Source organism: Podarcis liolepis (genome assembly GCF_965112155.1).
Source record: "Podarcis liolepis genome assembly, chromosome: 2".
NCBI lineage: Eukaryota > Metazoa > Chordata > Lepidosauria > Squamata > Lacertidae > Podarcis > Podarcis liolepis.
Window position 1 is genome coordinate 115,939,557 of NC_139555.1, and position 27,655 is coordinate 115,967,211.

The window sequence follows — 27,655 nt, forward strand, 5'->3', positions numbered from 1 at the left end:
CTCTTTTGAAGCAAGGGGCTGCGGGGAGATAGCGATCTCCCTGCAGCCCCTTGCTGCAAAAGACGTCCGGGGGAAGCGGGGAAGAAGCGCGTCGCTTCCCGCTGCTCCCGGACCTCTTTTGAAGCAAGGGGCTGCGGGGAGATAGCGATCTCCCTGCAGCCCCTTGCTGCAAAAGACGTCCGGGGGAAGCGGGGAAGAAGCGCGTCGCTTCCCGCTGCCCCCGGACCTCTTTTGAAGCAAGGGGCTGCGGGGAGATAGCGATCTCCCCGCAGCCCCTTGCTTCAAAAGAGGTCCGGGGGCAGCGGGAAGCTCTTCCCGCTGTCCCCGGACCTCTTTTGAAGCAAGGGGCGGTGGGGAGAAGCGATCTCCCCGCAGCCCCTTGCTTCAAAAGAGAAGACCCGCTGTCCCCGGGGCAAGCTTCGTTTTGCGAAGCAAGCCCATAGGGAAATTCGTCTTGCGAGGCAACTCGAAAACGAAAAAACCTTTCGTTTTGCGAGTTTTTCGTCTCGCGAGGCGTTCGTCTTGCGGGGTACCACTGTACAAATCTAATAGCAGGGACTAGGAGGCAACCTGATATTCAGGGCTTCACCCCACCCCCAAACTCCTCTGAGCTTTTGGTTTCTCTTTAGACACTCATCTGTGGTCGCCTGGAGCATTTGAGGGAAAAGAGAGATAACATTCTGGCATACAAAGCAGACATAATAAAAGAAAGTGACAACCTGTTTGTAAGTGTCATTGTTACTTGGAAAGGAACAAGTGCTATAAGTTTAATGTACATATAATGCTGTGCTTGAATGCATTGTAATAAAAATACTATAAAGGGAAGTTTCTCTTAGACTTAGGCAAGAGGTTCCACTCTGACAGAAGCCTCAGAGGAGGCTGGATCTTTCCTCATAACTCATCGCTGGAGGCATAAGCTGCAGAGCTCTCACGGAAGGAAGCTTAAACTTGAGAAGCCAGTGTGTTCTTGCTGGAGATGGCTAGGAGAAGCAGCAGCAGCAGTTGCAAATAAGTCATGCAATGTTGAAGAAGCTTAGGATCTCCCTCTGGGACCAGGGATAGGAAAGCTGACTGAATTACATAAAGGACTGAACATTGTTTGCAATGTGCTACTTTATCATGCTTATCTTATTGTTAGACTGTTTAAGACTGTTCTGCAGTAAAGCTTCAAAACTTATTTCTGTGATGGAGAGAATTCATTTCCACACAAGATCCAGATCAGGAATTCCATGGAACAACTTTAACAGCAAGTACTTGAAGTGTACAGGACGCGGGTGGCGCTGTGGGTAAAATCCTCAGTGCCTAGGGCTTGCCGATCGAAAGGTCGCGGTTCGAATCCCCGCGGCGGGGTGCGCTCCCGCTGCTCGGTCCCAGCGCCTGCCAACCTAGCAGTTCGAAAGCACCCCCGGGTGCAAGTAGATAAATAGGTAGCGCTTACCAGCGGGAAGGTAAACGGCGTTCCGTGTGCTGCGCTGGCTCGCCAGATGCAGCTTTGTCACGCTGGCCACGTGACCCGGAAGTGTCTCCGGACAGCGCTGGCCCCCGGCCTCTTGAGTGAGATGGGCGCACAAACCCCAGAGTCTGTCAAGACTGGCCCGTTCGGGCAGGGGTACCTTTACTTGAAGTGTACTTCAACAAGTACTTGAAGGGACGCGGGTGGTGCTGTGGGTTAAACCACAGAGCCTAGGGCTTGCCGATCAGAAGGTCGGCGGTTCGAATCCCCGCGACGGGGTGAGCTCCCGTTGCTCGGTCCCTGCTCCTGCCAACCTAGCAGTTCGAAAGCACATCAGAGTGCAAGTAGATAAATAGGTACCGCTCTGGCGGGAAGGTAAACGGCGTTTCTGTGCGCTGCTCTGGTTCACCAGAAGTAGCTTAGTAATGCTGGCCACATGCTGGCCACATTACCCGGAAGCTGTACACCGGCTCCCTCGGCCAGTAAAGCGAGATGAGCGCCACAACCCCAGAGTTGTCTACAACTGGGTCTAATGGTCAGGGGTCCCTTTACCTTTACCTTTACTTGAAGGACCAAACCAAGAATTACAACAATCTCTTCCTCAAAATGGTTCAGCCTCCACCACCTTTACTGCAGTCAACTGAAGGCAAACCAACTATGCCCTGGGCCCCTCGATCTTTCTCAATGCCAATGAAAACTAATAAATGAAAAGGAAGAGAACTGGAGCTAAAGTGATTTTACCAGCTTCTATTTTCTGAAAATATTTGCTGATAAGGAAACCAGTGACTGCACATCGGATCACAAGGAGACTTATTTGTGCAACATTCTGGATATCTTATAAGATGCCAGGTAGATTCCAATGATACAATAAATTTTGAGGGACAGCGCAAGGGGGCGCATCCAGCCTCGCAGCCTCCCAGGGCCCAACCCACAGCCAGCGAGCTCCGATGCCCAGAGAGGCAGGAAACGGGGCCAGCCAGGGGGACTCGAGAGCGGCTGCACTTTCCTGTCCCCCGCCGAGGAGAGCGGAGGAGCAGCGGCCCGTGGCCTGGCGAGTTTCCCCGGAGAGGAGCCGGATTCCGCTGCAGGGACGGAGCGAGGAGTCCGAGGTGCAGGAGGGGGAGAGCACGTGCGCCTGGCAGGATCAGGCCTCGAGTGGAGTCAGAGGCTGCAGGGCGCGCCCCCCCAACCAGGCAGGAAGGGGAAGGGGCGCAGCTGAGGGGCAGGGCATCTGCAGGAGGGCACAGGGGCAAACATCTCTGGCTCAGGCTGGCACGGACCCTGCCGGAGACCCTGGGGAGCTGCTCCCTTCAGTCCTGAGCTCAAGGGGCAGAATGAGGGGTCCAAGGCAGCTGCTGCTTCCCGATGGATCAGCTGCGTACCTGGGGCTTTTGCCGCCCCTCTCCCTGTCCCTCATCAGGGAGCCCCGTCCTCTTCCACGGTCCTCCCCACGGCGGACAGGGAAGGGGAGGCGGGGGGGGGGGAGGAAGAGCAGTGCAGTTTGCCTGCCGCAAATCAAGGTACACTGTGCCTACACATGGAGGCTCTGTTGTTCTGTCACGGCTAATAAAACAGCTGATAGATCTTTTCCCCGGAGAATGCATCTGTTAGTGACCTCTTGTGTCTGCATGTGAATAAGTGAGACAAGCTTAAGCCTGTTTCATTAATTGTTTTATTTCCACCTTCCTCAGAGTTTTCAGATGAAGGCTGAGGGTTGAAGTGGGTGACAGTTTTGAGAATGCAGAGGAAAGGAGGATTCTTAAGAAGTGTGGCATATGGAAATGAATTAATGATAATAAAAACATTGAAGACAGTATTGTTAAAGACTGAGGAAGGCGAAATTGAAATTAGCTATTCATGTTCAGATTATTACTCCTTTCATTTCAATACTGCTTCATATTTTTAAGAAAAAAATCTAATTAATAATTAGAGAGAGATCTTATTGCAATTTGTGTCCATAGGATGTTGAGAACATTAACCCTGTAGATCCAGGAGTTCTCTCCTCTTGATAGTCTCAGATTTCATTCTTCTTTCTGATAGAGCAGGAGGAACATTTATGGGCTTAAAGCTGCATTGATTCTGGAGGCCACATTCCAGTGAGCTTTGTGGCCAACGTATGCACATGCATGCGCACACAGAAAAGAGATGCAGACCATAAAGTCACATGCACACACGCCAGAGGTGCTGCACAAACTCACCAGACATGCCATCTAGCATACATACAAGTCTTGCAAACACAATCAGCATGTTTAGGCCTTCCAACCCCAGTTCTTGGGTGGGGAAAAATAAGAGAACAAGAAGACTCTGCTGAATTAGCAACTGAGTTCTAAGAAAAAAGACCCTTCAGATTGTTCTTTAGAAATCCTCTTTAAAGAGCAGCCAGAGGGATCATTTATTTTCCTTTTGCCCCATTTCAGCACTGTGCTGGTTTGTGCTGAAATTGGAGTTGAAAAGATCTCTCTAAGGGCCCCTTAGGCATCTTTCTCTCCAGGACAGACAGAGATCTTCATCCGATGATCAGATCAGGAGATGGAAACGGCAGGGACTAGCAGGACACACCCTGAGGCTTGGCAAGCCATATGCAGCCAATGGACTGCAAGTTAGAATATATTCAGTAAAGAGTTTGTGACCATCAAATATAAAATATTTTGGAGTGGGTTGTTTGATTTTGTTGGTCAATATTCCTTTTGCCTGTTTGTTTCTTAGACTGTGCAGATACCATACATTTAAAGCACGTGGCTTCCCCCAGAGAACCACAGGACCTGTAGTTTATTGCTAGAGTTCTCAACACCCCTAACAAACTGCAGCTGGCAGGATTTCTTGGGTGAAGCCATGTACTTTAAGTGTTAGGTGGGTCTGTCACAGCCTTATTCATATACAAAGATCTGTTGCTGCCTTTCCAACATGCTAGAAGTTGCAGCCAGGATCAGCATTCCCTGTCCACTTAACAGGCTCAGTCCTCTCACTGGGTTGTTTTTGGATTTCCCTCCCTCTGCCTTGGTTCCCCCACCCCCAAATATTATTTGTACTTCCATAAACCTTGATGTTTCCCCCAGTCGTTGGATAACTTCCCCTCCTCCCTGGGTGGAGCCGTTTGGGTGACATAATGATTGTCATTCACAGCCTGAACATTAGAAATAGAAAGAGTAATAATATATTTCAAAAACTGGCAAATGGTTAAAAAATGGACTTTTGTTTTTATTCTTGGGTTTTATTTTACTTTGTGTTTATATCTTTTCCAGCAGGGTGGCGTAAAAATGGAAGAGCAGGGACCCAGGAGACCCATTCAAAGGGAGAGACTGAAGTACAAAGGAAAGAAACCTCCTGCCGGCCAAGTTGGGACCATCAGGGATCTTCTGCCTCGGGCAGATTTATGTCAGATTAAGCAGGAGCCAGAGGAGGGGCAGCCGCAGCAGCACTGGGAGGCCCAAAAGCAGGATTTCCTGAAGACGATGCAGCCCCCTCGTTCAGGGTGGGAAACCCCACAGGCTCCCAGTTCTCCCCACTCTGGGGATGGTGTCCTCTCCTTCAGGGGAGCTGCAGATGCCAGTTGGTGGCCCAGTGGGAGAGCAGGGGGGACAGACCAGACCCTGCTCCCAGACACTGAGGGGCTTCTGGGAAAGGTAAGTGCCCTCCTCTCACCTGGGTTTCCAGCACCTGGAGGTCACAGGTCCACTGCCTCTAGACATGGAGGTTCTGTTTAGCTATGGTGGTGAATATTCCTCCTCCCTGCACTTTCTCTCTAATCCACTTTTAAAAGGCTTGCTAGACCAAACTTTCTTACACATGGGAGGTTTGCGATCATATCTCCTGATGTTCTTACTTTACTTAAACAGCTGCAGGGGACTCTGAATTTTATCAGAGCAGAAGCTACGTCAGAAGAGGTGATCTGCCACCAATCCTCATTTTCCTCCTCTAAATTGCCTTCATTTCCAAAATGCTCTTTTTTCCCCACTGAGGTAAATCTCTTTGCATGTCTTGCAGCCTCAGCGATCCCATGTGTACTTGCATTAAATAACACTGGCCTATTTTGCAAGGTTGTTACAAGATTTATTAGGATAATGGTCAGGTTCAGGTGACTGAATCACAGCCTGAAAATCTGGGTTAAAAATAGGAACAGTTATTAATGCATTGCTGCAGCAAAGATATGATACAACCTAAGTTGACTCAAGATTAAAACCAAAAACTCTAGCCACCACCGCAGTCTCCTGGCCCCCACAACCAGAATGCATCACTCCATGAAGGACCCCCACCCAACCTTTAGTGAGAGAGGGCAAAAGAAAAAGACTCTAAATGGGTAGTTGCACAAATTTACCAGGTGTGGTCCTGCACTGACAGCAAGGCTAACAAACAGGGGAGCTGGGAATGTGCTGGTCCCATCTCTCCCTGCATCTGCCTCCTGACCTAATTGTCCCAGCTTACCTCACGATTGGGCCAACCCTGATGGTGAACTGTGATGAAACCAGGCAATCTCTTATGAGCCATAGCTAACAAACCTTCCATTTTGCCCAAACCAGGAAACTGCAGCTGGCACCTTTGGAATAAGCTGGGATATTAAGCTAACTTCAAACTCTGCTTGGTCAAAACAGGAAACTCTGGTTGATCAGTGGCTTCGTGGTTTGACTGTTCCCACTGATAGCAGTAAAAATAGGAAGCCCTGTTGCATTCAAAGGGGTTGTTTGGACAGAGTCTGTGATCAGCATGCCAATCAGGACAGGCTTAAAAAGGTAAAGGACCCCTGACCATTAGGTCCAGTCGTGGCCGACTCTGGGGTTGCGGAGCTCATCTCGCTTTACTGGCCGAGGGAGCCGTCGTACACTTTTCGGGTCATGTGGCCAGCATGACTAAGCCGCTTCTTGCGAACCAGAGCAGTGCACGGGAACGCTGCTTACCTTTCTGTCAAAGCGGTACCTATTTATCTACTTGCACTTTGATGTGCTTTTGAACTGCTAGGTTGGCAGGAGCAGGGACCGAGAAACGGGAGCTCACCCCGTCACAGGGATGCAAACCGCCGACCTTCTGATCGGCAAGTCCTAGGCTCTGTGGTTTAACCCACAGTGCCACCCACGTCCCAGGATAGGCTTAGGAAGCAATTATTATTATTATTATTATTATTATTATTATTATTATTATTATTTTCTTCCTGCCTATCTGACTGGGTTACCTCTGTCCATCTGGGTAGCTTCCAACAATATAAAAACAAGCAAAAATTTCCCTGTAAAAGGCTGCCTTCGGAAGTCTTCCATTTCGTAGAAATGGCCTTCGGTTTTAAAGAATCGCCCTCTTTAAGGAATCACGTGGTGTAAACATGTATGTTGTCCTCTAGGTCCAAACACACACAGACACACACATAGTAGGAGCAAGCAGTGCTCCAAAGTGCTTATCTTGCGAACTTGCCGTCTAAGTTGTTTACTCCTGACCAAAGTTCCTGTTTCCCAAAAGGACAGGAGGGGGAGCAGAGGAGGAAAGGGATGGGTTTGAAGGCTCTTTCTGCCTCTCTCCCCTGAGAAACAAGAGCAATGGGTGTTTGCAGGGCAGGAGGACAGAGGAAGAGGCAGCGAGGGCAGAGGGAGCAGTGGGCGGATCCCCCGCCTCTCCCAAGGGGTCCAGATGCAAGCAAGGGGCTTCCTTCTTCTCTCTGCAAGGGCTACCCATGTATTCAGAGCAGTCCTTTGCAGATTAACTTTTAAGTTCCCAGGAATCTACTCTCAGGCCACTAATGTGCATACCATGCCAGCCTTAGGAAGGGAGGTGGGACAGGCAGGTGAAAAGAATTGCCAAAGGTGTTTGAAAATGCACCTTGGGAAGGGGGTGCCCTTGGGAAGGGGGTGCCCAATTGGGGCTTCTCCAGGGGCAGTAGAATGTCTTGGGCAGGAGAATCCCTGCAGGGGCTCTCAGACTCCCTTGGCTTCTTCTTCCCTCCCTCCCAGGAAGCTGCAACTTGCTCTGGATTCTGCACTCCTCAGGAAGCTGAACCTGCAAACCTAGCTGAGACTGAACCTGCAACCCTGGCCAGGATGGAAGGAGGAAGATGGACGGGTGACCTGGTCAGGCTCTCTCCCGCATCCCTCCCCACAAACTCTGAGCATTCCCTCCCAGGACCCTTGGAGAAATCTGGTGAGTTCCAGGGGAGAGGAGATGGGGAGAGGGATAGATGGATGGTGGAGGGAGAAAGAGGAAAAGATGGAGAGGAGACAAATGGAAGGAAGTTCCTGACAGGAAGAAGGAAGGGGTGAGGCCTTCTCCGAAGCAGCTCTTTGTTTCTTGAATCCTTTTCCTAAAGTAGTGGGGAAAGATTTTCTTCCTCCAGGCTTTGAAATCTTAGCTGTTATTTCCACGGTGGGAATAATTGATGATAATGATCTTGCACAACAATCCTGAAAAACGGATGAAGGGGGATGGATATGCTTCCCATAATTATTTATGATTAATGTATTTAAATTGTTTCTATTACTCTTATTTTTTTATAGACAGGGTCAGAATGATACATTCCACCAGCATCAAAACACAATAAATTCATGCACCTCCCCAGTCTGGTGGGGTTCAGGGACAAAGGACCCGTTATCATGATACAGAATTCCTGTGGCTGGAGGCTCTACACTTAGGATTGGGCATATAAAGTCCAAGAGTGTCTGGTATTATAAGCAAATTGTGTAAATCTTACAGACTGGGGTTGTTTGTGAGAGTGAGTGGGATAATAATTTTAGCGCCCCTGTGTAATGGCTTGGTTCTCCCGCACAGACGCGAAACAACTCCAGTAGTAATTATCTCAGGCTTAATGCTCAAACTCACAAATCACTGTGGAGCTCAGTCTTTGGCCTGTTCATCCCAGCTTGCAGTTGCCGAGTCCTCCAGCAAAGAAGCCCCACTTTCGCTTTCTTTTCCCCTCTTCTCGCAGATTCTCTCGAGCCTCCGATTGTTTGGACAGGCTATTTCCGGGGTCTCTGTGTCAGACCTCAAACTGGAGCTGACGGTCTGTGTCCCCCCCCCCCCAGGGCACCCCCTCTTCCTGCTCTTTGTTCTTTGCTCCTGCTGCAGCTTGGCTGCTCCTCCCCTGCTTCACATTCCATAAGTACAAAAAGCCAACAAAGAGACTCAGAAGTTTATAGTGGCACCAGCTTTCCTGGTCAAGAGTCCACTTTGTCAGACTGCAGCCCACAAAAGCTTAGGCCATAATACATTTATCAGCCTTTAACGGCTGCAAAGATGAAAAAACAGAAGCATAGTTCATCTATGGAATCCATCCTACAGGAGACGGGGATGGCCAGCAACATGGATAGCTTGAAGAAAAGGATAAGACTGACGTCTCTGCTCTGCCCTCGCTGTCCTAGGCAATAACGCTTCTTAATACTAGTTTCTGGAAAGCACAGGAAGGCAGAGAAGACTCTTGTGCTCCAGTCCTGCTTGCCGGTTTCCCACAGGCATCTGGTTGGCCTCTGTGAGAAGAGGATGCTGGACTAGGTGGGCCTTTGCCTGATCCAGCAGGCTCTTCTTAGGTTCCAATATATTGCAATATTTTTACAGTTACATGTAGCACTTAAGTTTTATTTATTTCACAAGGGAGATACCGTTACTTTACCCTGAGATCATTTCTTCACTTCAGAAAGTAAAAATAGATGTGTCTAAAAAGCCAATTCCACCATAGATCTGTATTATAAAATGATGGTGCTTTACCAAGTGTGAATGGAGTGATCATGTGTTGCTCTTGCCATTATCTCATATTAATTCCTAAAAATTTGAAACCTAGAGAGGACAGTGGAGAATGGAGACAGTGTTAAAATGAGAGAAGGTGCAGACTGGGATTGACATGTGTGCAGTTCCCTTTTTGTCTTTCTTGAAAGTCTAACAGGATTCTCTTTCCTCCCAGACTCCCAAACAGGTGAGGAAGATGAAAGTCAGAATTCTATGGAGCCACATATGAATTTATTGGGAAGAAGAAAGAAACTGAGGATACAACAACAAACTCACAAAGGAGAGAAACTATTTGAATGTATGGAATGTGGAAAGGGCTTCAGTGAAAGTGGAAAACTTAGAATATATCAACGAACTAATACGGGGGAGAAAGGATTTGAATGTTTTGAATGTGGAAAGAGCTTCAGTCAATATGGAGTCCTTAGAATACATCAACGAACTCACACTGGGGAGAAACCATTTAAATGTATTGAATGTGGAAAGAGCTTCAGGCAATATGGTGTCCTTAGAATACACCAACGAACTCATACAGGGGAGAAACCATTTAAATGTATTGAATGTGGAAAAAGCTTCAATAAGAATGGAGCACTTAGAGTACACCAACGAACTCACACAGGGGAGAAACCATTTAAATGTATTGAATGTGGAAAAAGCTTCGGTAAGAATGGAGCACTTAGAATACATCAACGAACTCACACAGGTGAGAAACCATTTAAATGTATTGAATGTGGAAAGAGCTTCAGTCAAAGTGGACATCTTAGAATACATCAACGAACTCACACAGGGGAGAAACCATTTAAATGTATCGAATGTGGAAAAAGCTTCAGTGAAAGTGAGAAACTTAGAATACATCAACGAACTCACACAGGTGAGAAACCATTTAAATGTATTGAATGTGGAAAGTGCTTCAGTGAAAGTGGAGCACTTAGAAGACATCAACGAACTCACACAGGGGAGAAACCATTTAAATGTATTGAATGTGGAAATAGCTTCAGTCAAAGTGGGACACTTAGAATACATCAACGAACTCACACTGGGGAGAAACCATTTAAATGTATTGAATGTGGAAAAAGCTTCAGTAAGAATGAAGCACTTAGAGTACACCAACGAACTCACACAGGGGAGAAACCATTTAAATGTATTGAATGTGGAAAAAGCTTCAATAAGAATGAAGCACTTAGAGTACACCAACGAACTCACACGGGGGAGAAACCATTTAAATGTATTGAATGTGGAAAGAGCTTCAGGCAATATGGAGTCCTTAGAATACATCAACGAACTCACACTGGGGAGAAACCATTTAAATGTATTGAATGTGGAAAAAGCTTCAGTAAGAATGAAGCACTTAGAGTACACCAACGAACTCACACAGGGGAGAAACCATTTAAATGTATTGAATGTGGAAAGAGTTTCAGCGAAAGTGGAGCACTTAGAATACATCAACGAACTCACACAGGTGAGAAACCATTTAAATGTATTGAATGTGGAAAGAGCTTCAGTAAGAATGGAGCACTGAGAATACATCAACGAACTCACACTGGGGAGAAACCATTTAAATGTATTGAATGTGGAAAGAGCTTCAGTGAAAGTGGGGCACTTAGAATACATCAACGAACTCACACTGGGGAGAAACCATTTAAATGTATTGAATGTGGAAAAAGCTTCAGTAAGAATGGAGCACTTAGAAGACATCAACGAACTCACACGGGGGAGAAACCATTTAAATGTATTGAATGTGGAAAAAGCTTCGGTAAGAATGAAGCACTTAGAGTACACCAACGAACTCACACGGGGGAGAAACCATTTAAATGTATTGAATGTGGAAAGAGCTTCAGGCAATATGGAGTCCTTAGAATACACCAACGAACTCACACAGGGGAGAAACCATTTAAATGTATTGAATGTGGAAAAAGCTTCAGTAAGAATGAAGCACTTAGAGTACACCAACGAACTCACACAGGGGAGAAACCATTTAAATGTATTGAATGTGGAAAAAGCTTCAATAAGAATGAAGCACTTAGAGTACACCAACGAACTCATACAGGGGAGAAACCATTTAAATATATTGAATGTGGGAAAAGCTTCGGTAAGAATGAAGCACTTAGAGTACACCAACGAACTCACACAGGGGAGAAACCATTTAAATGTATTGAATATGGAAAGAGCTTCAGTAAGAATGGAGCACTGAGAATACATCAACGAACTCACACTGGGGAGAAACCATTTAAATGTACAGCATGTGGAAAGAGCTTCAGTCAAAGTGGGGCACTTAGAATACATCAACGAACTCACACAGGGGAGAAACCATTTAAATGTATCGAATGTGGAAAAAGCTTCAGTAAGAATGGAGCACTGAGAATACATCAACGAACTCACACTGGGGAGAAACCATTTAAATGTATTGAATGTGGAAAGAGCTTCAGTCAAAGTGGGGCACTTAGAATACATCAACGAACTCACACAGGGGAGAAACCATTTAAATGTATCGAATGTGGAAAAAGCTTCAGTCAAAGTGGGACACTTAGAATACATCAACGAACTCACACGGGGGAGAAACCATTTAAATGTATTGAATGTGGAAAGAGCTTCAGTGAAAGTCGGAAACTTAGAATACATCAACGAACTCACACGGGGGAGAAACCATTTAAATGTATTGAATGTGGAAAAAGCTTCAGTAAAAATGAACACCTTAGAAGACATCAGCTAACACACACACAATGAAAACTACGGGTTTATTGAATGGGGAAAGGGCTTCAGAGGGAGTGGAGATCTTAATATTCATTAGTAAATTCACATGGGGAAAACAATATAAATGTATGGAGTTTTTCACTCAGGGTTCACTACTTACATCAAGAAACTCATAAAGGGGGAAATCAGTTGTAAATGCATGGAATGATGTTTTAGTGTTTCTACTTAAATTTGTATACACATATATACGTATTAAAGTAATGAAGGTCACATATACTAAATGTACAAAGTAAGTCTCAACTTTTTGCTAGATAAACAGGGAGAGAGTGTGAATCTGCAATGCTCAAGGTGTGTGTTGAATCTGTTGAGTTTTCAGGTCCGCCTTTCACTGCCAAAATGATGGGCTGCCCTTGTCTTGTAGATCAGCATTCCAGGCGCTCTTTACTTGAACTTTGCATAATCTATTGAAGAGCTTTTTACTGATAGATAGCATTTTCCAGCTGAATGAAAGGTCCCTGTGTTAAATGTTCATTTGGGATTGCTTTTAAAACTCATCTCCTATTTTCTGTGCTCTTGTGTACCTGTTTTGTGCTGTTTTTATTAAATATTTTCTGCATTGGCTTTTGACCCGTGGAAGGTGACCAGTGAGGGTGTTTTTTTGTGTTCCTTAGTTCACAGAAATGTTTTAAAGGAATGTGAAAGAATTAGGGCTAGGGGAGATGAGTGAAAGGGACTGAGGAGTGGGAGACTGATTTGTTGTGAATGTGAGAGGTGGAGTGGGAGAGAAGAGAGAGGTCCGTTATTTGGTCAGGGCTGTGGCTAAAGGCCTTGGTCCAGCTTTTCTGGGAATTGTAGTCTCAGGATGTCTAATTGTAGTTGGCTGAGGAGGCTCAGAAACCTCTGAGAGGTTCCTCCCAGAACTACAGTTCCCAGAGTTCCTAGGAAGTGAAGATGGCTGTGAAGTCTCTGGACAGAGGTCAGCAATCTAAGGGCCACGGGCTGGTTCTGACCCGAATGGGTTCTGGATCCGGCCCACGGAAGGTCCAGAAATCGCCTCATGGTTCTGATTCATATAGTTTGGGCTGCACCATTTTTCTCTCTCTTTTTCTCTTCCTGACAGCGCCTCCTCCCTCCCTTCTGGCTTCTCCCCCGCCCTGCAGAGGAAGGGGGCTAGCCTTTGATTGGTGCCAGCAGCATTGTTTCCCTCTGATTGGTTGCAGAGTTATTTTTTTGGTTATACTTGCATCTATACAAAGTGCATAGCTTTTGCCCCTCCATAAAGAAATGGGGAGGAGACAAGAGCTGGAATAGCTGACCAGAAGGAAATGTAACCTGGGAACATCATGTTGCTCCCCCAGCTCCCTGAACCCAAGAAAAGACTCCTCCAGGGAGGCAGGTGAGCATCACAACTAAACACCACATTATGCTCTCCGGTAGCTAATCGCTCAGATAGGGCTATTTTCATTCAGTTCTTTGTGTTTGTGTGTGGTTGGTGGTGGTTTTACCTTCCCTTCTTCCCTTGCAATCATGACAAAAATGAAACCTCCACAGCAATGCTTTTAGCCCCAGAAGAGGAGCTCCCCTTGGTGTCAAGGAAGGGGTCCAAGGGAGTGAGGAGATTTCACCCCTCCCATATCCAAGAATCTCCTGATGAGTCTGGTGATTTTCCAGAGAGGAGGGGCGGTGTTCTGCTCTCTACTTATTCTGCTCCAGCACCACATCAAAGAGTCAGTCAGTCAGTGTGTTGGAGAGAGAGAGATTGAGTGTTAGAGATCGTGTGTATAGATAAGGTTGCTGCTAAGAGCAGCTGCAGGCACTCAGTGCGGTTCAGCATTCATTTATGCTTAGACCTCATTAAGCTCTGTATATAGTTGTGTATTATAGCTGTAGATAGAATAAAGAAGATATTCTACAGAGCTGCTCTCCGAGTCGTTTATACTCTGCTATACTCTGCTGTGCGACGACTGTCTTCTTGTGGAAGTGAATCTGGTGCTCACAACTCTAAGCTGTGAGTCCACAGCACTTTGACCTGTTCCTGTGCAGAAGGTGGTCTCTGGAAGTGCTACCCAGCTCGCCTAGCCCAGTCGGGGCTGAAGTGGATGAGTCCAGTTGGTGGCACTGGCTCAAGGGCGATGCTGACAGGGAGCATCTAGAGCCTACCATCCTTTTGTCCCTGGCCCCTTTCCCTCCTCTGCCATCCCTGGCCCACTCTTGACTCCCCAGCAGGTGACTAGACCTGTCTGTGATGGTGAGATGTCCTGGCCGGTTGAAGGACCACTTCCTGTTTCCTGGAGCTCCTTCCTTCTTTCTCATGCAAGGTGGAGTCATGGAGCAGGTGAAGATTGAGCACACCTAAGGGTGACATGGGTGGTGTATTCTGCTTAACCTTTCTTCCTCTGCTCCTTCTCTGGATCAAAATCCCCGCACCAGAAGGAGCAATCAATGTGAGGGCGCAATCAATGTTATGGAGCTGTGTTGAAAGGCATTGCTTCAAGACCCTAAGAGTGTCATTTCCCACACAAGGTCCAGATCAGGAATTCCATGGAACAACTTGAACAACAAGTACCTGAAGAACCAAACCACGATGTAGCCGTGCTCTTTCCATCCCTTTCCAAGAATTGCAACAATCTGTTCCTCCAAACGGTTCTCCCTTCACTGCAGTCATCTGAAGGCACCAACTATGCCCTGTTGGCCCCGATCCTTCTCCGTATGAAGGCCCCCTCCTCTGCTGAATGGAGGCAGGAGACCAGAGACAGCAAAGGAAAAAGCAGGGAAAGACAGACCCTCCAAGTGCCACTGTCTTCCAGGGATGTCCCTGATTTACAGAAGCTGTCGTCAGTTTCTGACTTGATGCCAGAGGGTATGGGGCTATCCAACCCCCAAGTTGTCTGAATATAATCCTGTATAGGAAATTTTAAGAATGTTTTCTTATGTTTTTATATATGTTGGTAGCTGCCTGGAGTGGCTGGGGCAACCTAATAAGATGTGTGGGGTATAAATAGTAAAATTATCATTATGGAACAGGACACCCCTATTTTCATCAGAGAGATGTTGGAGGGTATGGAAAAATAACAGAGCCCAGCCCTGGCACCTGTTGCTGGAGCTAAGTGATCACATGACCTAGGCCAGCAGAGCTGGGAACTGGACTGCCTCCTCCAGCTGCTAGGCATTCAGGCAGCTGGGTGGCATCGTCCCAGCTTCATGAAATGGTATTTCAGGAAGATTTCCTGTAGAGGATTTGGAAACCAGGGACTGCATACTGATCGCAAGGAGACTTATTTGTGCAACATACTGAAGAGCTTATAGAATGCCAGGTACATTCCAATGTTCTAATAAATTTTGAGAGACAGCTTTCCAAACAAAACCCACTTATTACAGAATTATTATTATTATTATTATTATTATTATTATTAATACCCCGCACTCCCCAGCCAAGGCCGGGCTCAGGGCGGCTAACAAGCAATAATAAAAACAAGTTGAATGATTACAACTTAAAAACAAAATTAAAATACATTAAAATGTTGAAACATTGAAATATTAAAATGTAGCCTCATCGCAGGAAAAGAAAGGAAAAGAAAAAAGAGAGGGAGGGAGGGAATCAATTTGGCTCCAAGCGAAAGGCCAGGCAGAACGACTCTGTCTTACCGGCCCTGAGGAAAGAAATCAGATCCTGCAGGGCCCTGGTCTCATGAGGCAGAGCGTTCCACCAGGCCGGAGCCAGAGTTGAAAAGGCCCTGGCTCTGGTTGAAGCCAATCTAACTTCCTTAGGGCCCAGGACCACTAGGGTGTTGCTATTTATGGACCTTGAGGCTCTCCGTGGAGCATACTGGGAGAGGCAGTCCCGTAGGTACGAGGGTCCTAGGCCGTGAAGGGCTTTAAAGGTCAAAAGCAGCACCTTAAATCTGACCCTGTACTCCACCGGGAGCCAGTGCAGCTTGAAAAGTACTGGGTGAACATGCTCCCATGGCAGAGACCCCGTGAGGAGCCTGGCTGCAGCATTCTGCACCCGCTGCAGTTTCTGGGACAGCTTCAAGGGCAGCCCTGCGTAGAGCGAATTACAGTAGTCAAGCCTGGAGGTGACCGTCGCATGGATCACTGTGGCCAGGTTGGGGCGGGAAAGGTAAGGGACCAACTGCTTGATGACAACGAAAGGGTATAGAAAGGGGAAGTTTTCGGGTTTCTCTAAAAACCATCGGACTATTGTGTACACAATTTCAAGGTAACATTACACTTTATTTCCACTTTTTCTCACATGGGACTCGAACTCCCAACCTTGAGATAAAGCATCTCACGCTCTACTGACTGAGTTAAGACAATAAGACAACTCAGTGATTTGTGTACACGGGGACACAGATGGCGGCGTGTGACCATCCCAAGAGAAGGGTGCAAAAAGCTTGTTCCCTGCTGCTCCAGAGCTAGGAATGGACCAGATCTCATAGGGCTAATTCATTTGCCCCGACAGCTAAGAGCAGAACCTCCAGGATCAGAAGCAGCGGGCTGCAAATTCGAGGGCAGGGGAAGCAGCAGGGCGGTCTCGCAGCCCTCGCCTTGCAAGGGGGCGCATCCAGCCTCGCAGCCTCCCAGGGCCCAACCCACAGCCAGCGAGCTCCGATGCCCAGAGAGGCAGGAAACGGGGCCAGCCAGGGGGACTCGAGAGCGGCTGCACTTTCCTGTCCCCCGCCGAGGAGAGCGGAGGAGCAGCGGCCCGTGGCCTGGCGAGTTTCCCCGGAGAGGAGCCGGATTCCGGTGCAGGGACGGAGCGAGGAGTCCGAGGTGCAGGAGGCGGGGGGGGGGGAGGAGGAGAGCACGTGGGACTGGCAGGATCAGGCCCCGAGTCCAGCCAGAGGCTGCAGGGCGCCCCCCAACCGGGCAGGAAGGGGAAGGGGCGCAGCTGAGGGGCAGGGCATCTGCAGGAGGGCACAGGGGCAAACATCTCTGGCTCAGGCTGGCACGGACCCTGCCGGAGACCCTGGGGAGCTGCTCCCTTCAGTCCTGAGCTCAAGGGGCAGAATGAGGGGTCCAAGGCAGCTGCTGCTTCGCGATGGACGATGCATATAGTCGTCCCATGATCAGCGGCGTCGTGGGGCTTTTGCCGCCCCTCTCCCTGTCCCTCATCAGGGAGCCCCGTCCTCTTCCACGGTCCTCCCCATGGGGGAGAGGGAAGGGGAGGCAGGGGGGAATGGAAGAGCAGTGCAGCAAGGAGGTGTCCCTCTCACCCTGCAGCCCCCTGACACCCTTTGCAGGCCACTACTCCTGCCCCCCTCCCTCTGCCAGTGCCATTGATAAACCTATCGCCCTCCTTGGGGAATTAGTCTGATCCCCTTTGAAAGCTCTCTTTGCCACCACCATCACCGCATCTTGTGGCAATGATGTCCATCAGATTCATTTAGCAAGGAAATGGCTTCTTTTGCCTTCCTCCCATCAAGGTACACTCTGCCTACACATGGAGGTTCTGTTGTTCTGTCAAGGCTAATAAAACATCTAATAGATCTATTTCCTGGAGAACGCATCTGATCTTTTCCCAGGCTATCAAAGTTAGTGACCTCTTGTGTCTGCGTGTAAATAAGTGACACAGGCTTAAGCCTGTTTCATTAAAGGTTTTATTTCCAACTTAGTAAGGCAGCAGAGTTTTGAGATGAAGGCTGAGGGTTGAAGTGGGTTACAGTTTTGAGAATGCAGAGGAAAGGAGGATTCTTAAGAAGTGTGGCATATGGAAATGAATTAATGATAATAAATACGTTGAAGACAGTATTGTAAAAGACTGAGGAAGGCAAAATTGAAATTAGCTATTCATGTTCAGATTATTGCTCCTTTCATTTCTATACTGCTTCATATTTTTAAGGGAAAAAATCTCAAAGCAATTAAAGGGAAATCTCATTGCAGTTTGTGTCCATAGGGTGTTGAGAACATTAACTCGGTAGATCCAGGAGTTCTCTCCTCTTGATAGTCTCATATTTGATTGTTCTTTCTGATAGAGCAGGAGGAACATTTATGGGCTTAAAGATGCATTGATTCTGGAGGCCACATTCCAGTGAGCTTTGTGGCCAATGTATGCACATGCATGCGCACACAGAAAAGAGATGCAGACCATAAAGTCACATGCACACACGCCAGAGGTGCTGCCCACATTCACCAGACATGCCATCTAGCATACATGCAAGTCTTGCAAACACAATCAGCATGTTTAGACCTTCCAACCCCAGTTCTGCGGTGGAGGAGAAATAAGAGCACAAGAAAACCCTGCTGAATTAGCAAGGAGATCTGTGGAAAAAAGACCCTTCTGATCGTTCTTTAGAAATCCTCTTTAAAGAGCAGCCAGAGGGATCATTTATTTTCCTTTTACCCCATTTCAGCACTGTGCTGGTTTGTGGTGAAATTGGAGTTTAAAAGATCTCTCTAAGGGCCCCTTAGGCATCTTTCTCTCCAGGACAGACAGAGATCTTCATCCTATGATCAGATCAGGAGATGGAAACGGCAGGGACTAGCAGGACACACCATGAGGCTTGGCAAACCATATGCAGCCAATGGACTGCAAGTTAGAATGTCTTCAGTCAAGAGAGTTTGTGACCATCAAATATAAAATATTTTGGAGTGGGTTGTTTGATTTTTTGGTCAATATTCATTTTGTCAGTTTGTTTCTTAGGCTGTGCGGATACAATACATTTAAAGCACGTGGCTTCCCCCAGAGAACCACGGGACCTGTAGTTTATTGCTACAGTTCTCAACACCCCTAACAAACTGCAGCTCGCAGGATTTCTTGGGTGAAGCCATGTACTTTAAATGTTAGGTGGGTCTGTTGCAGCCTTAATCATATACAAAGATCTGTTGTTTCTTTTCCAACATGCTAGAAGTTGCAGCCAGGATCAGCATTCCCTGTCCACTGAACATGCTCAGTCCTCTCACTGGGTTGTTTTTGGATTTCCTTCCACTGCCTTGGTTCCCCCACCCCCAAATATTATTTGTACTTCCATAAACCTTGATGTTTCCCCCAGTCTTTGGATAACTTCCCCTCGTCCCTGGGTGGAGTCATTTGGGTGACATAATGATTGTTATTCACAGCCTGAACATCAGAAATAGAAAGAGTAATAATATATTTCAAAAACTGGCCAGTGTTTAAAAAATGTGCTTTTGTTTTTATTCTTGGGTTTCATTTTACTTTGTGTTTATTTCTTTTCCAGGAGGGTGGTGTAAAAATGGAAGAGCAGAGACCCAGGAGACCCATTGAAAGGGAGAGACTGAAGTACAAAGGAAAGAAACCTCCTGCCGGCCAAGTTGGGACCATCAGGGATCTTCTGCCTCGGGCAGATTTATGTCAAATTAAGCAGGAGGCAGAGGAGGGGCAGCTGGAGCACCACTGGGATGCCCAGAAGCAGGATTTCCTGAAGACGATGCAGCCCCCTCGTTCAGGGTGGGAAACCCCACAGGTTCCCAATTTTCCCCACTCCAGGGATGGTGTCCTCTCCTTCAGGGGAGCTGCGGATGCCAGTCGGAGGCCCAGTGGGAGAGCAGGGGGGACAGACCAGACCCTGCTCCCAGACACTGAGGGGCTTCTTGGAAAGGTAAGTGCCCTCCTCTCACCTGGGTTTCCAGCACCTGGAGGTCACAGGTCCACTGCCTCTAGACATGGAGGTTCTGTTTAGCTATGGTGGTGAATATTCTTCCTTCTCCATGCAAGGGCCACCCATGTATTCAGAGCAGTCCTTTGCAGATTAACTCTTAAGTTCTATGGGGTCTACTCTCAGGCCACTAATGTGCATACCGTGCCAGCCTTAGGAAGGGAGGTGGGACAGGCAGGTGAAAGAAATTGCCAAAGGTGTTTGAAAATGGGTGGGGGATCTTGGGAAGGGGGTGCCCAATTGGGGCTTCTCCAGGGGCAGCGGAATGTCTTGGGCAGGAGAATCCCTGCAGGGGCTCTCAGACAGCCTTGGCTTCTTCTTCCCTCCCTCCCAGGAAGCTGCAACTTGCTCTGGATTCTGCGCTCCTCAGGAATCTGAACCTGCAAACCTAGCTGAGACTGAACCTGCAACCCTGGGCAGGATGGAAGGAGGAAGATGGACGGTTGACCTGGTCAGGCTGTCTCCCGCATCCCTCCCCACAACCTCTGAGCATTACCTCCCAGGACCCTTGGAGAAATCTGGTGAGTTCCAGGGGAGAGGAGATGGGGAGAGGGATAGATGGATGGTGGAGGGAGAAAGAGGAAAAGATGAAGAGGAGACAAATGGAAGGAAGTTCCTAACAGGAAGAAGGAAGGGGTGAGGCCTTCTCCGAAGCAGCTCTTTGTTTCTTGAATCCTTTTCCTAAAGTAGTGGGGGCAGATTTTCTTCCTCCAGGCTTTGAAATCTTAGGTGTTATTTCCACGGCAGGAATAATTGATGGTAATGATGTTGCACACCAATCCTGAAAAATGGGTGAAGTGGGATGGAAATGTTTCCCATAATTATTTATAATTAATGTACATAAATTGTTTCTATTACTCTTATTTTTTATAGACAGGGTCAGAATCATACATTCCACCAGCATCAAAACACAATAGATGCATGCACCTCCCCAGTTTGGTGGGGTTAAGGGACAAAGGACCCGTTATCATGATACACAATTCCTGGGGCTGGAGGCTCTACACTTAGGATTGGGCATATAAAGTCCAAGAGCGTCTGGTATTATAAGCAAATTGTGCAAAATTGCCAATCTTACAGACTGGGGTTGTTTGTGAGAGTGAGTGGGATAATGATTTTAGCGCCCCTGTGTAAAGGCTTGGTTCTCCCGCACAGACATGAGACAACTCCAGTAGTAATTATCTCAAACTCATAAATCACTGTGGAGCTCAGTCTTCGGCCTGTTCATCCCAGCTTGCAGTTGCCGAGTCCTCCAGCAAAGAAGCCCCCACTTTCGCTCTCTTTTCCCCTCTTCTCGCAGATTCTCTCGAGCCTAAGAGTTTTTGGACAGGCTATTTCTGGGGTCCCTGTGTCAGAGCTCAAACTGGAGCTAACAGTCTATGCCCCGCCCCAGCACCCCCTCTTCCTGCTCTTTGTTCTTTGCTCCTGCTGCAGCTTGGCTGCTCCTCCCCTGCTTCACTTTCCAACCGAATCACATCTCTTGCGTTCTCAGGCTCTGTCAGCGGAGGCACGAGAGGCTTGAGATTCACAGAGCTGACACCCTGTAATTTTGTCCGTCCCTAAGCTTCCATGGAGATACTGTGGTACAACCTTGGTGCAAATTTCAACATAAGTACAGAAAGCCAACAAAGAGACTCAGAGGTTTATAGTGGCACCAGCTTTCCTGGTCAAAAGTCCACTGACGTCTCTGCTCTGCCCTCGCGGTCCTAGGCAATAATGCTTCTTGATACTAGTTTCTGGAAAGCACAGGAAGGCAGAGAAGACTCTTGTGCTCCAGTCCTGTTTGCCGGTTTCCCACAGGCATCTGGTTGGCCTCTGTGAGAAGAGGATGCTGGACTAGGTGGGCCTTTGCCTGATCCAGAGGCTCTTCTTAGGTTCCAATATATTGCAATATTTCTACAGTTAAATGTAGCACTTAAGTTTCACTTATTTCACATGGGAGACACTGTTACTCGAGCCTGAGATCATTCACTTGAGAAATAAAAATAGAGATGTGTCTAACAAACCAGTTTCAGCATAGATCTGTATTATAAAATGATGCTGCCTTATTAAGTTTGAATAGAGTGATCATGTTTTGCTCTTGCCACTGTCTCATCAGCTTTGCAAAAAATTTGGAACCTAGAGAGGACAGTGGAGAATGAAGGTGTTACAACGAGAGAAGGTGCAGATTGGGATGGATAGGTGTTCAGTTCCCTTTTTGTCTTTCTTGAAAGTCTAACAGGATTCTCTTTCCTCCCAGACTCCCAAACAGGTGAGGAAGATGAAAGTCAGAATTCTATGGAGCCACCTGTGAAATTATGGGGGAAAACAAAAAAATTGAGGATACAACAACAAACTCACAAAGGAGATAAACCATTTGAATGTTTTGAATGTGGAAAGAGCTTCAGTGAAAGTGGAAAACTTAGAAGACACCAACGAACTCACACGGGGGAGAAACCATTTAAATGTACTGTATGTGAAAAGAGCTTCAGTCTTAGTGAAACACTTAGAAGACATCAACGAACTCACACAGGGGAGAAACCATATAAATGTATTGAATGTGGAAAGAGCTACAGTCAAAATGGATACCTTAGAATACATCAACGAACTCACACAGGGGAGAAACCATTTAAATGTATTGAATGTGGAAAGAGCTTCAGTGATAGTGGATCACTTAGAATACACCAACGAACTCACACGGGGGAGAAACCATTTAAATGGAATGTGGCAAGAGTTTCAGTGATAGTGGATCACTTAGAATACACCAACGAACTCACACAGGGGAAAAACCATATAATTGTATTGAATGTGGAAAGAGCTTCAGTCAATATGGACACCTTAGAATACATCAACGAACTCACACGGGGGAGAAACCATTTAAATGTATTGAATGTGGAAAGAGCTACAGTACAAGTGAAACCCTTAGAATACACCAACGAACTCATACAGGGGAAAAACCATATAAATGTATTGAATGTGGAAAGAGCTACAGTGAAAATGGATACCTTAGAATACATCAACAAACTCACACAGGGGAGAAACCAATTAAATGTATTGAATGTGGAAAGAGTTTCAGCAAAAGTGGAGCACTTAGAGTACACCGACGAATTCATACAGGGGAGAAACCATTTAAATGTATTGAATGTGGAAAGAGTTTCATTGATAGTGGATCACTTAGAATACACCAACGAACTCACACAGGGGAAAAACCATATAATTGTATTGAATGTGGAAAGAGCTACAGTCAAAATGAAACACTTAGAAGACACCAACGAACTCACACGGGGGAGAAACCATTTGAATGTTTGGATTGTGGAAAGAACTTCAGTAGAAGTGAAAATCTTAGAAGACATCAACGAACTCACACGGGGGAGAAAGCATTTAAATGTATTGAATGTGGAAAGAGTTTCAGTGATAGTGGATCACTTAGAATACACCAACGAACTCATACAGGGGAGAAACCATTTAAATGTATGGAATGTGGCAAGAGTTTCATTGATAGTGGATCACTTAGAATACACCAACGAACTCACACAGGGGAAAAACCATATAATTGTATTGAATGTGGAAAGAGCTACAGTCAAAATGGATCACTTAGAAAACACCAACGAATTCACACGGGAGAGAAACCATTTAAATGTATTGAATGTGGAAAGAGCTACAGTCAAAATGGATACCTTAGAATACATCAACGAACTCACACAGGGGAAAAACCTCAGATACTTTAATAAACCGCATAGGTGTTTTTTACCTTTCCTTCTATGCTTCCTTGCAATACTGATAAAATCAAACCACCCCAATGCTTTCAGCCCCAGAAGAGGAGCTCCCCTTGATGTCAGGGGAGGGGTCCAAGGGAGCATCTGTAGCCCTGCCATTCTTTCTGTCCCTGGCCCCTTCCCCTCCTCTCTCTGCCATCCCAGGGCCACTCTTGACTCCACAGCAGGAGACTGGATCTGTCTGTGATGGTGAGATGTCCTGGCCGGTTGAAGGACCACTTCCTGTTTTCTGCAGCTCTATCCTGCCTTCTCGTGGAAGCTGGAGTCATGAAGCAGGCGAAGACTGAGCACACCTAAGGGTGGCGCAGGGGGTGGGTGGGATTCTGCTTAACCTTTCCCCTTCTGCTCCTTTTCTGGATCCAAATCCCCACACAAAAAGGGGCAGTGTGAGGGCCCAATCAGTGTTATGGAGCTGCACTGGAAATCATTGCTTTGTGACTGTAAGAGGCCCTTCTCAAAAAAAGAAGCATCAAGAGAATTTAAGCTACAGAATTTAAAACAAACAGATAATTTAAAAAAAAAGAAAGCAGTCTGGTGCCACATTGCGTAGGAGTTACTTTAACACACACTACCTGGGGCTGCCTTTGAAAAGAGCTCAGAAACTTCAATGGCTCAAAGAGCTGCAGACACATTACTGACCAGGGCTGACTATAGGCAGCATAGGATTCCCATATTAGAACAGCTCCATCTGCCTAATTGTCTGTTTCTGGACACAATCAATGTGTCCACAAGAAGAGGAAGATAGATTTGGAGTGCCACATTTTCAAAAAAGATGGACACACGACTATTTCTTTGTGGAGCAGAAAGGCATGCCCGTGTGCCTCATTTGTGGTGAGGCCCTCTCCGTCCTGAAGAAGGCCCACCTGCAGAGGCACCACAGGACAAAGCACATCCAGTACGAGGAGTTCCAAGGGCAGCTGCGCAAGGAGAAGGTCAAGGCGCTGAAAACGGACCTGTTGGGTAACCTGTGGCCCCTCCAGATGATGTCAAATTGCAACTCACGTCTTCTTCAAATTGCAACTCACGTCCTCAAAATGGTTCAGCCTCCGCCACCTTTACTGCAGTCAACTGAAGGCAACCAACTGTGCCCTGGGCCCCCCAATCTTTCTCACTGCCAATGCAAACTAATAAATGAATAGGAAGAGAAGCTACCCATGTCACACTGACATAAACACCTTGCGTATAAACTTTGTAAAATAATGAAAGTGTATTACCCCTCCCTCCCGCTTGCTCTCCCCACCTCTCAATTCCCCAGCCTTACACTGTATACAACATTAAAGTCTGTCTCTGAATTTTTATGATATCCAAAGTAACAGAGTAGCTTACAGTTAGGAAGCCAAATAGCTATTCTAGTTGATAGTTCCTTTTTACAAACTATACAGTGGCCAGACTCTTGCTATTCAAAATAACTTTACTTTCATAATCATATAACTGAGAAGAAGAGGAGTCTGTAACCTGAAGTGTATGTAACCTGAGTTACCACTGTAGAATCTTCTGCTTATTCAAACACGGGCACGTTTTCCCTTGAATTCTCTTATAGTTTGTTATGAAACATTTTTCTTTCACATCAGCAGTATTGTCCCTGTTTCTGCACAGGTTTCTGCTTATTAACATTTAGTGGCCACTGGGACCACATAACACCGGTCCTGAGAGATCTGCATTGGCTCCCAGTACGTTTCCGAGCACACTTCAAAGTGTTGGTGCTGACATTTAAAGCCTTAAACGGCCTTGGTCCTGTATACCTGAAGGAGCATCTCCACCCCCATCGTTCAGCCCGGACACTGAGATCCAGCGCCGAGGGCCTTCTGGTGGTTCCCTCATTGCGAGAAGTGAGGTTACAGGGAACCAGGCCTTCTCTGTAGTGGCGCCCACCCTGTGAAACACCCTCCCTTCAGATGTGAAGGAAATAAGCAGCTATCCTATGTTTAAAAGACATCTGAAGGCAGCCCTGTTTAGGGAAGTTTTTAGTATTTAATGCTGTACTGTTTTTAACACTTGATTGGAAGCTGCCCAGAGTGGCTGGGGAAACTCAGCTAGATGGGCGGGGTATAAATAATAAATTATTTTTATTATTATATAATGATCTTCCTCTGCTTCACTTCAGATAATTCAGTGGGGCCTCTTCTCAGTTCATTCTCTTCTGGATCAGTGCCTTAATCCTTTGTAGATTCTGTATATCACAGAATAACCATTGAGATGTCCCCAGATGTTGTTGTCCAGTTCCCATCAGCTTCAGCCAGCAGGGCAGACAGTCAAGGATGATAGAAACTCTAATCTGGACCTCACCACCTGGACTCTGCTGCCCTATATCCTTCCCATTGAAACAACCGTGAAAATAAATTTTGGACGCTATAGATTTATCCTGGTCTGGAGCATGCAATGTATTTTGTTTTGCAGCTGTGTGATTTGTGCTCATATTGTATTGTGGTGGCCATTGGCTATAAACAATAAAATTTATAGCTACGGTAGATTGAACTGCAAAAATAAGTAATAAAATAATAAAATGATTTTATTTTTTGGGTCCTCACTCCAAAATGGTGTGTGTGTTTTTGGTTATATTGGGGTGGGGGTGGGGGTGGAGAAGTATGAAGGCCAAAACTGTTCCCCTCCTCTGCTAAATGGATGCAGGAGACCAGAGGCAGCGAATGAAAAAGCAGGGAAAGACAAACCCTCCAAATGCCACTATTTTCCAGGGATGTCCCTGATTTAGAGAAGCTGTCCTGGTTTCTGATTTGATCCCAGAATATTCCGCTTTTCCTTAGGGTCTCCCTATTTTCATTGAAGAAATGCTGGAGGGAATGGAGTTATCCGACCCCCGGGCCCTCTGAGAAGGCAATCCTGTATAGGGACGTTTGAAAATGTTTAATGTTTTATTATGTTTTTTATATATGTTGGAAACTTCCCAGAGTGGCTGGGGCAACGTAATAAGATGTGCGGTATATAAATATGAAAATTATATTTATGGAATGGGATGTTCCTATTTTCATCAGAGAAATGTTGGAGGGTTTGGAAAGGTCGGTTCCTGGAGCTAAGTGATTGCATGATCCCAACCAGCAGAGCTGGGAACTGGACTGCCGCCTCCAGCTACCCATTCGGGCTGCAGGCATAGCTGTCAACCTTCCCCCCCCCCTTTTTTTTTGCGGGAAATTCCCTTATTCCAGAGCCATTTCCCGCTGCTATCCCGGATTGTTAGATATCCTGTAGACTGTCCCCAGGAGAGGTGAGGCTGCTGATCCTTTTTTTCCGAGTCTGCTGATCCCTTATTTTCAAATCTGAAAATTGACAGCTGTGGCTGCAGGGTGGCATCGTCCCAGCTTTCTGAAAAGATTTACTGATGAGGAAACCAGTGACTGCACATCGGATCACAAGGAGACTTATTTGTGCAACATTCTGGATAGCATATAAGATGCCAGGTAGATTCCAATGATACAATAAATTTTGAGGGACAGCGCAAGGGGGCGAATCCAGCCTTGCAGCCTCCCAGGGCCCAACCCACAGCCAGCGAGCTCCGATGCCCAGAGAGGCAGGAAACGGGGCCAGCCAGGGGGACTCGAGAGCGGCTGCACTTTCCTGTCCCCCGCCGAGGAGAGCGGAGGAGCAGCGGCCCGTGGCCTGGCGAGTTTCCCCGGAGAGGAGCCGGATTCCGCTGCAGGGACGGAGCGAGGAGTCCGAGGTGCAGGAGGCGGGGGGGGGGGGGAGGAGGAGAGCACGTGGGACTGGCAGGATCGGGCCCCGAGTGGAGTCAGAGGCCGCAGGGCGCCCCCCCCCCACCCGGGCAGGAAGGGGAAGGGGCGCAGCTGAGGGGCAGGGCATCTGCAGGAGGGCACAGGGGCAAACATCTCTGGCTCAGGCTGGCACGGACCCTGCCGGAGACCCTGGGGAGCTGCTCCCTTCAGGCCTGAGCTCAAGGGGCAGAATGAGGGGTCCAAGGCAGCTGCTGCTTCGCGATGGACGATGCATATAGTCGTCCCATGATCAGCGGCGGCGTTGGGGCTTTTGCCTCCCGGGGCGGTCACTGAGTCTGCCTCCCCTCTCCCTGTCCCTCAGCAGGGTGCCCAGCCCATTTCGACGGTCCTCCCCACGGCGGAGAGGGAAGGGGAGGCGGGGAGGAGAAGGAAGAGCAGTGCAGCAGGGAGGTGCCCCTCTCACTCTGCAGCCCCCCTGACACCCTTTGCAAGCCGCCACTACTGCCCCCCTTCCTCTGCCAGTGCCATTGATAAATCTATCGCCCTTATTTGTGAATTGGTCTGATCGCCTTTGAAAGCTCTCTTTGCCACCACCATCGTCGCATCTTGTGGCAATAATGTCCATCAGATTCATTTAGCAAGGAAATGGCTTCTTTTGTCTTCCCCAAATCAAGGTACACTGTGCCTACACATGGAGGTTCTGTCGTTCTGTCACGGCTAATAAAACGGCTAATAGATCTTTTCCCCGGAGAATGCATCTGATCTTTC

General features: G+C 47.2%; 5 protein-coding genes across 8 annotated transcripts in view; all 5 read left to right on the top strand.

Moving 5' to 3' along the window:
* LOC310701150 (uncharacterized protein) overlaps positions 1-27,655 on the top strand; it is a 105,258-nt gene that overhangs the window by 17,082 nt on the left and 60,521 nt on the right. The window lies entirely within an intron of this gene.
* Positions 2,437-13,749, top strand: LOC310701101 (uncharacterized protein). The gene is made up of 4 exons (XM_083491365.1): positions 2,437-2,562; positions 4,696-5,076; positions 7,384-7,570; positions 9,321-13,749. The coding sequence occupies exons 2-4, from the start codon at positions 4,711-4,713 to the stop codon at positions 11,864-11,866; spliced, it is 3,099 nt and encodes a 1,032-aa protein (XP_083347491.1). The 5' UTR covers positions 2,437-2,562; positions 4,696-4,710; the 3' UTR covers positions 11,867-13,749.
* Positions 7,602-27,655, top strand: part of LOC310701060 (uncharacterized protein) — a 31,500-nt gene continuing 11,446 nt past the window's right edge. The window contains exon 1 of one of the 2 annotated variants that reach the window (XM_083491184.1): positions 7,602-7,685. Coding sequence is in view for 1 of the 2 variants with exons in the window: in XM_083491183.1 (XP_083347309.1) it covers positions 26,713-26,874 (162 nt within the window). In the remaining variant the exon portion in view is untranslated. Of the gene's footprint in view, positions 7,686-26,711; positions 26,875-27,655 lie in introns of those variants that run through there. The other variant, XM_083491183.1, reaches the window with a different exon arrangement.
* LOC310701220 (uncharacterized protein) lies at positions 14,772-25,736 on the top strand. 3 transcript variants are annotated; one of them, XM_083491763.1, is made up of 4 exons: positions 14,772-15,147; positions 19,012-19,392; positions 19,784-19,970; positions 21,686-25,736. In XM_083491763.1, the coding sequence occupies exons 2-4, from the start codon at positions 19,027-19,029 to the stop codon at positions 23,386-23,388; spliced, it is 2,256 nt and encodes a 751-aa protein (XP_083347889.1). In that variant the 5' UTR covers positions 14,772-15,147; positions 19,012-19,026; the 3' UTR covers positions 23,389-25,736. The 3 variants fall into 3 exon arrangements, with proteins under 3 accessions (XP_083347889.1, XP_083347891.1, XP_083347890.1); XM_083491765.1 differs by lacking the exon at positions 14,772-15,147 and adding an exon at positions 16,477-16,592; XM_083491764.1 differs by lacking the exon at positions 14,772-15,147 and adding an exon at positions 16,513-17,259.
* The window catches only part of LOC310701038 (uncharacterized protein), a 165,037-nt gene continuing 152,535 nt past the window's right edge, over positions 15,154-27,655 (top strand). The window contains exon 1 of the mRNA XM_083491037.1: positions 15,154-16,606. Within this exon, the coding sequence (XP_083347163.1) occupies positions 16,445-16,606 (162 nt within the window). The 5' untranslated portion in view covers positions 15,154-16,444. The remainder of the gene's footprint in view (positions 16,607-27,655) is intronic.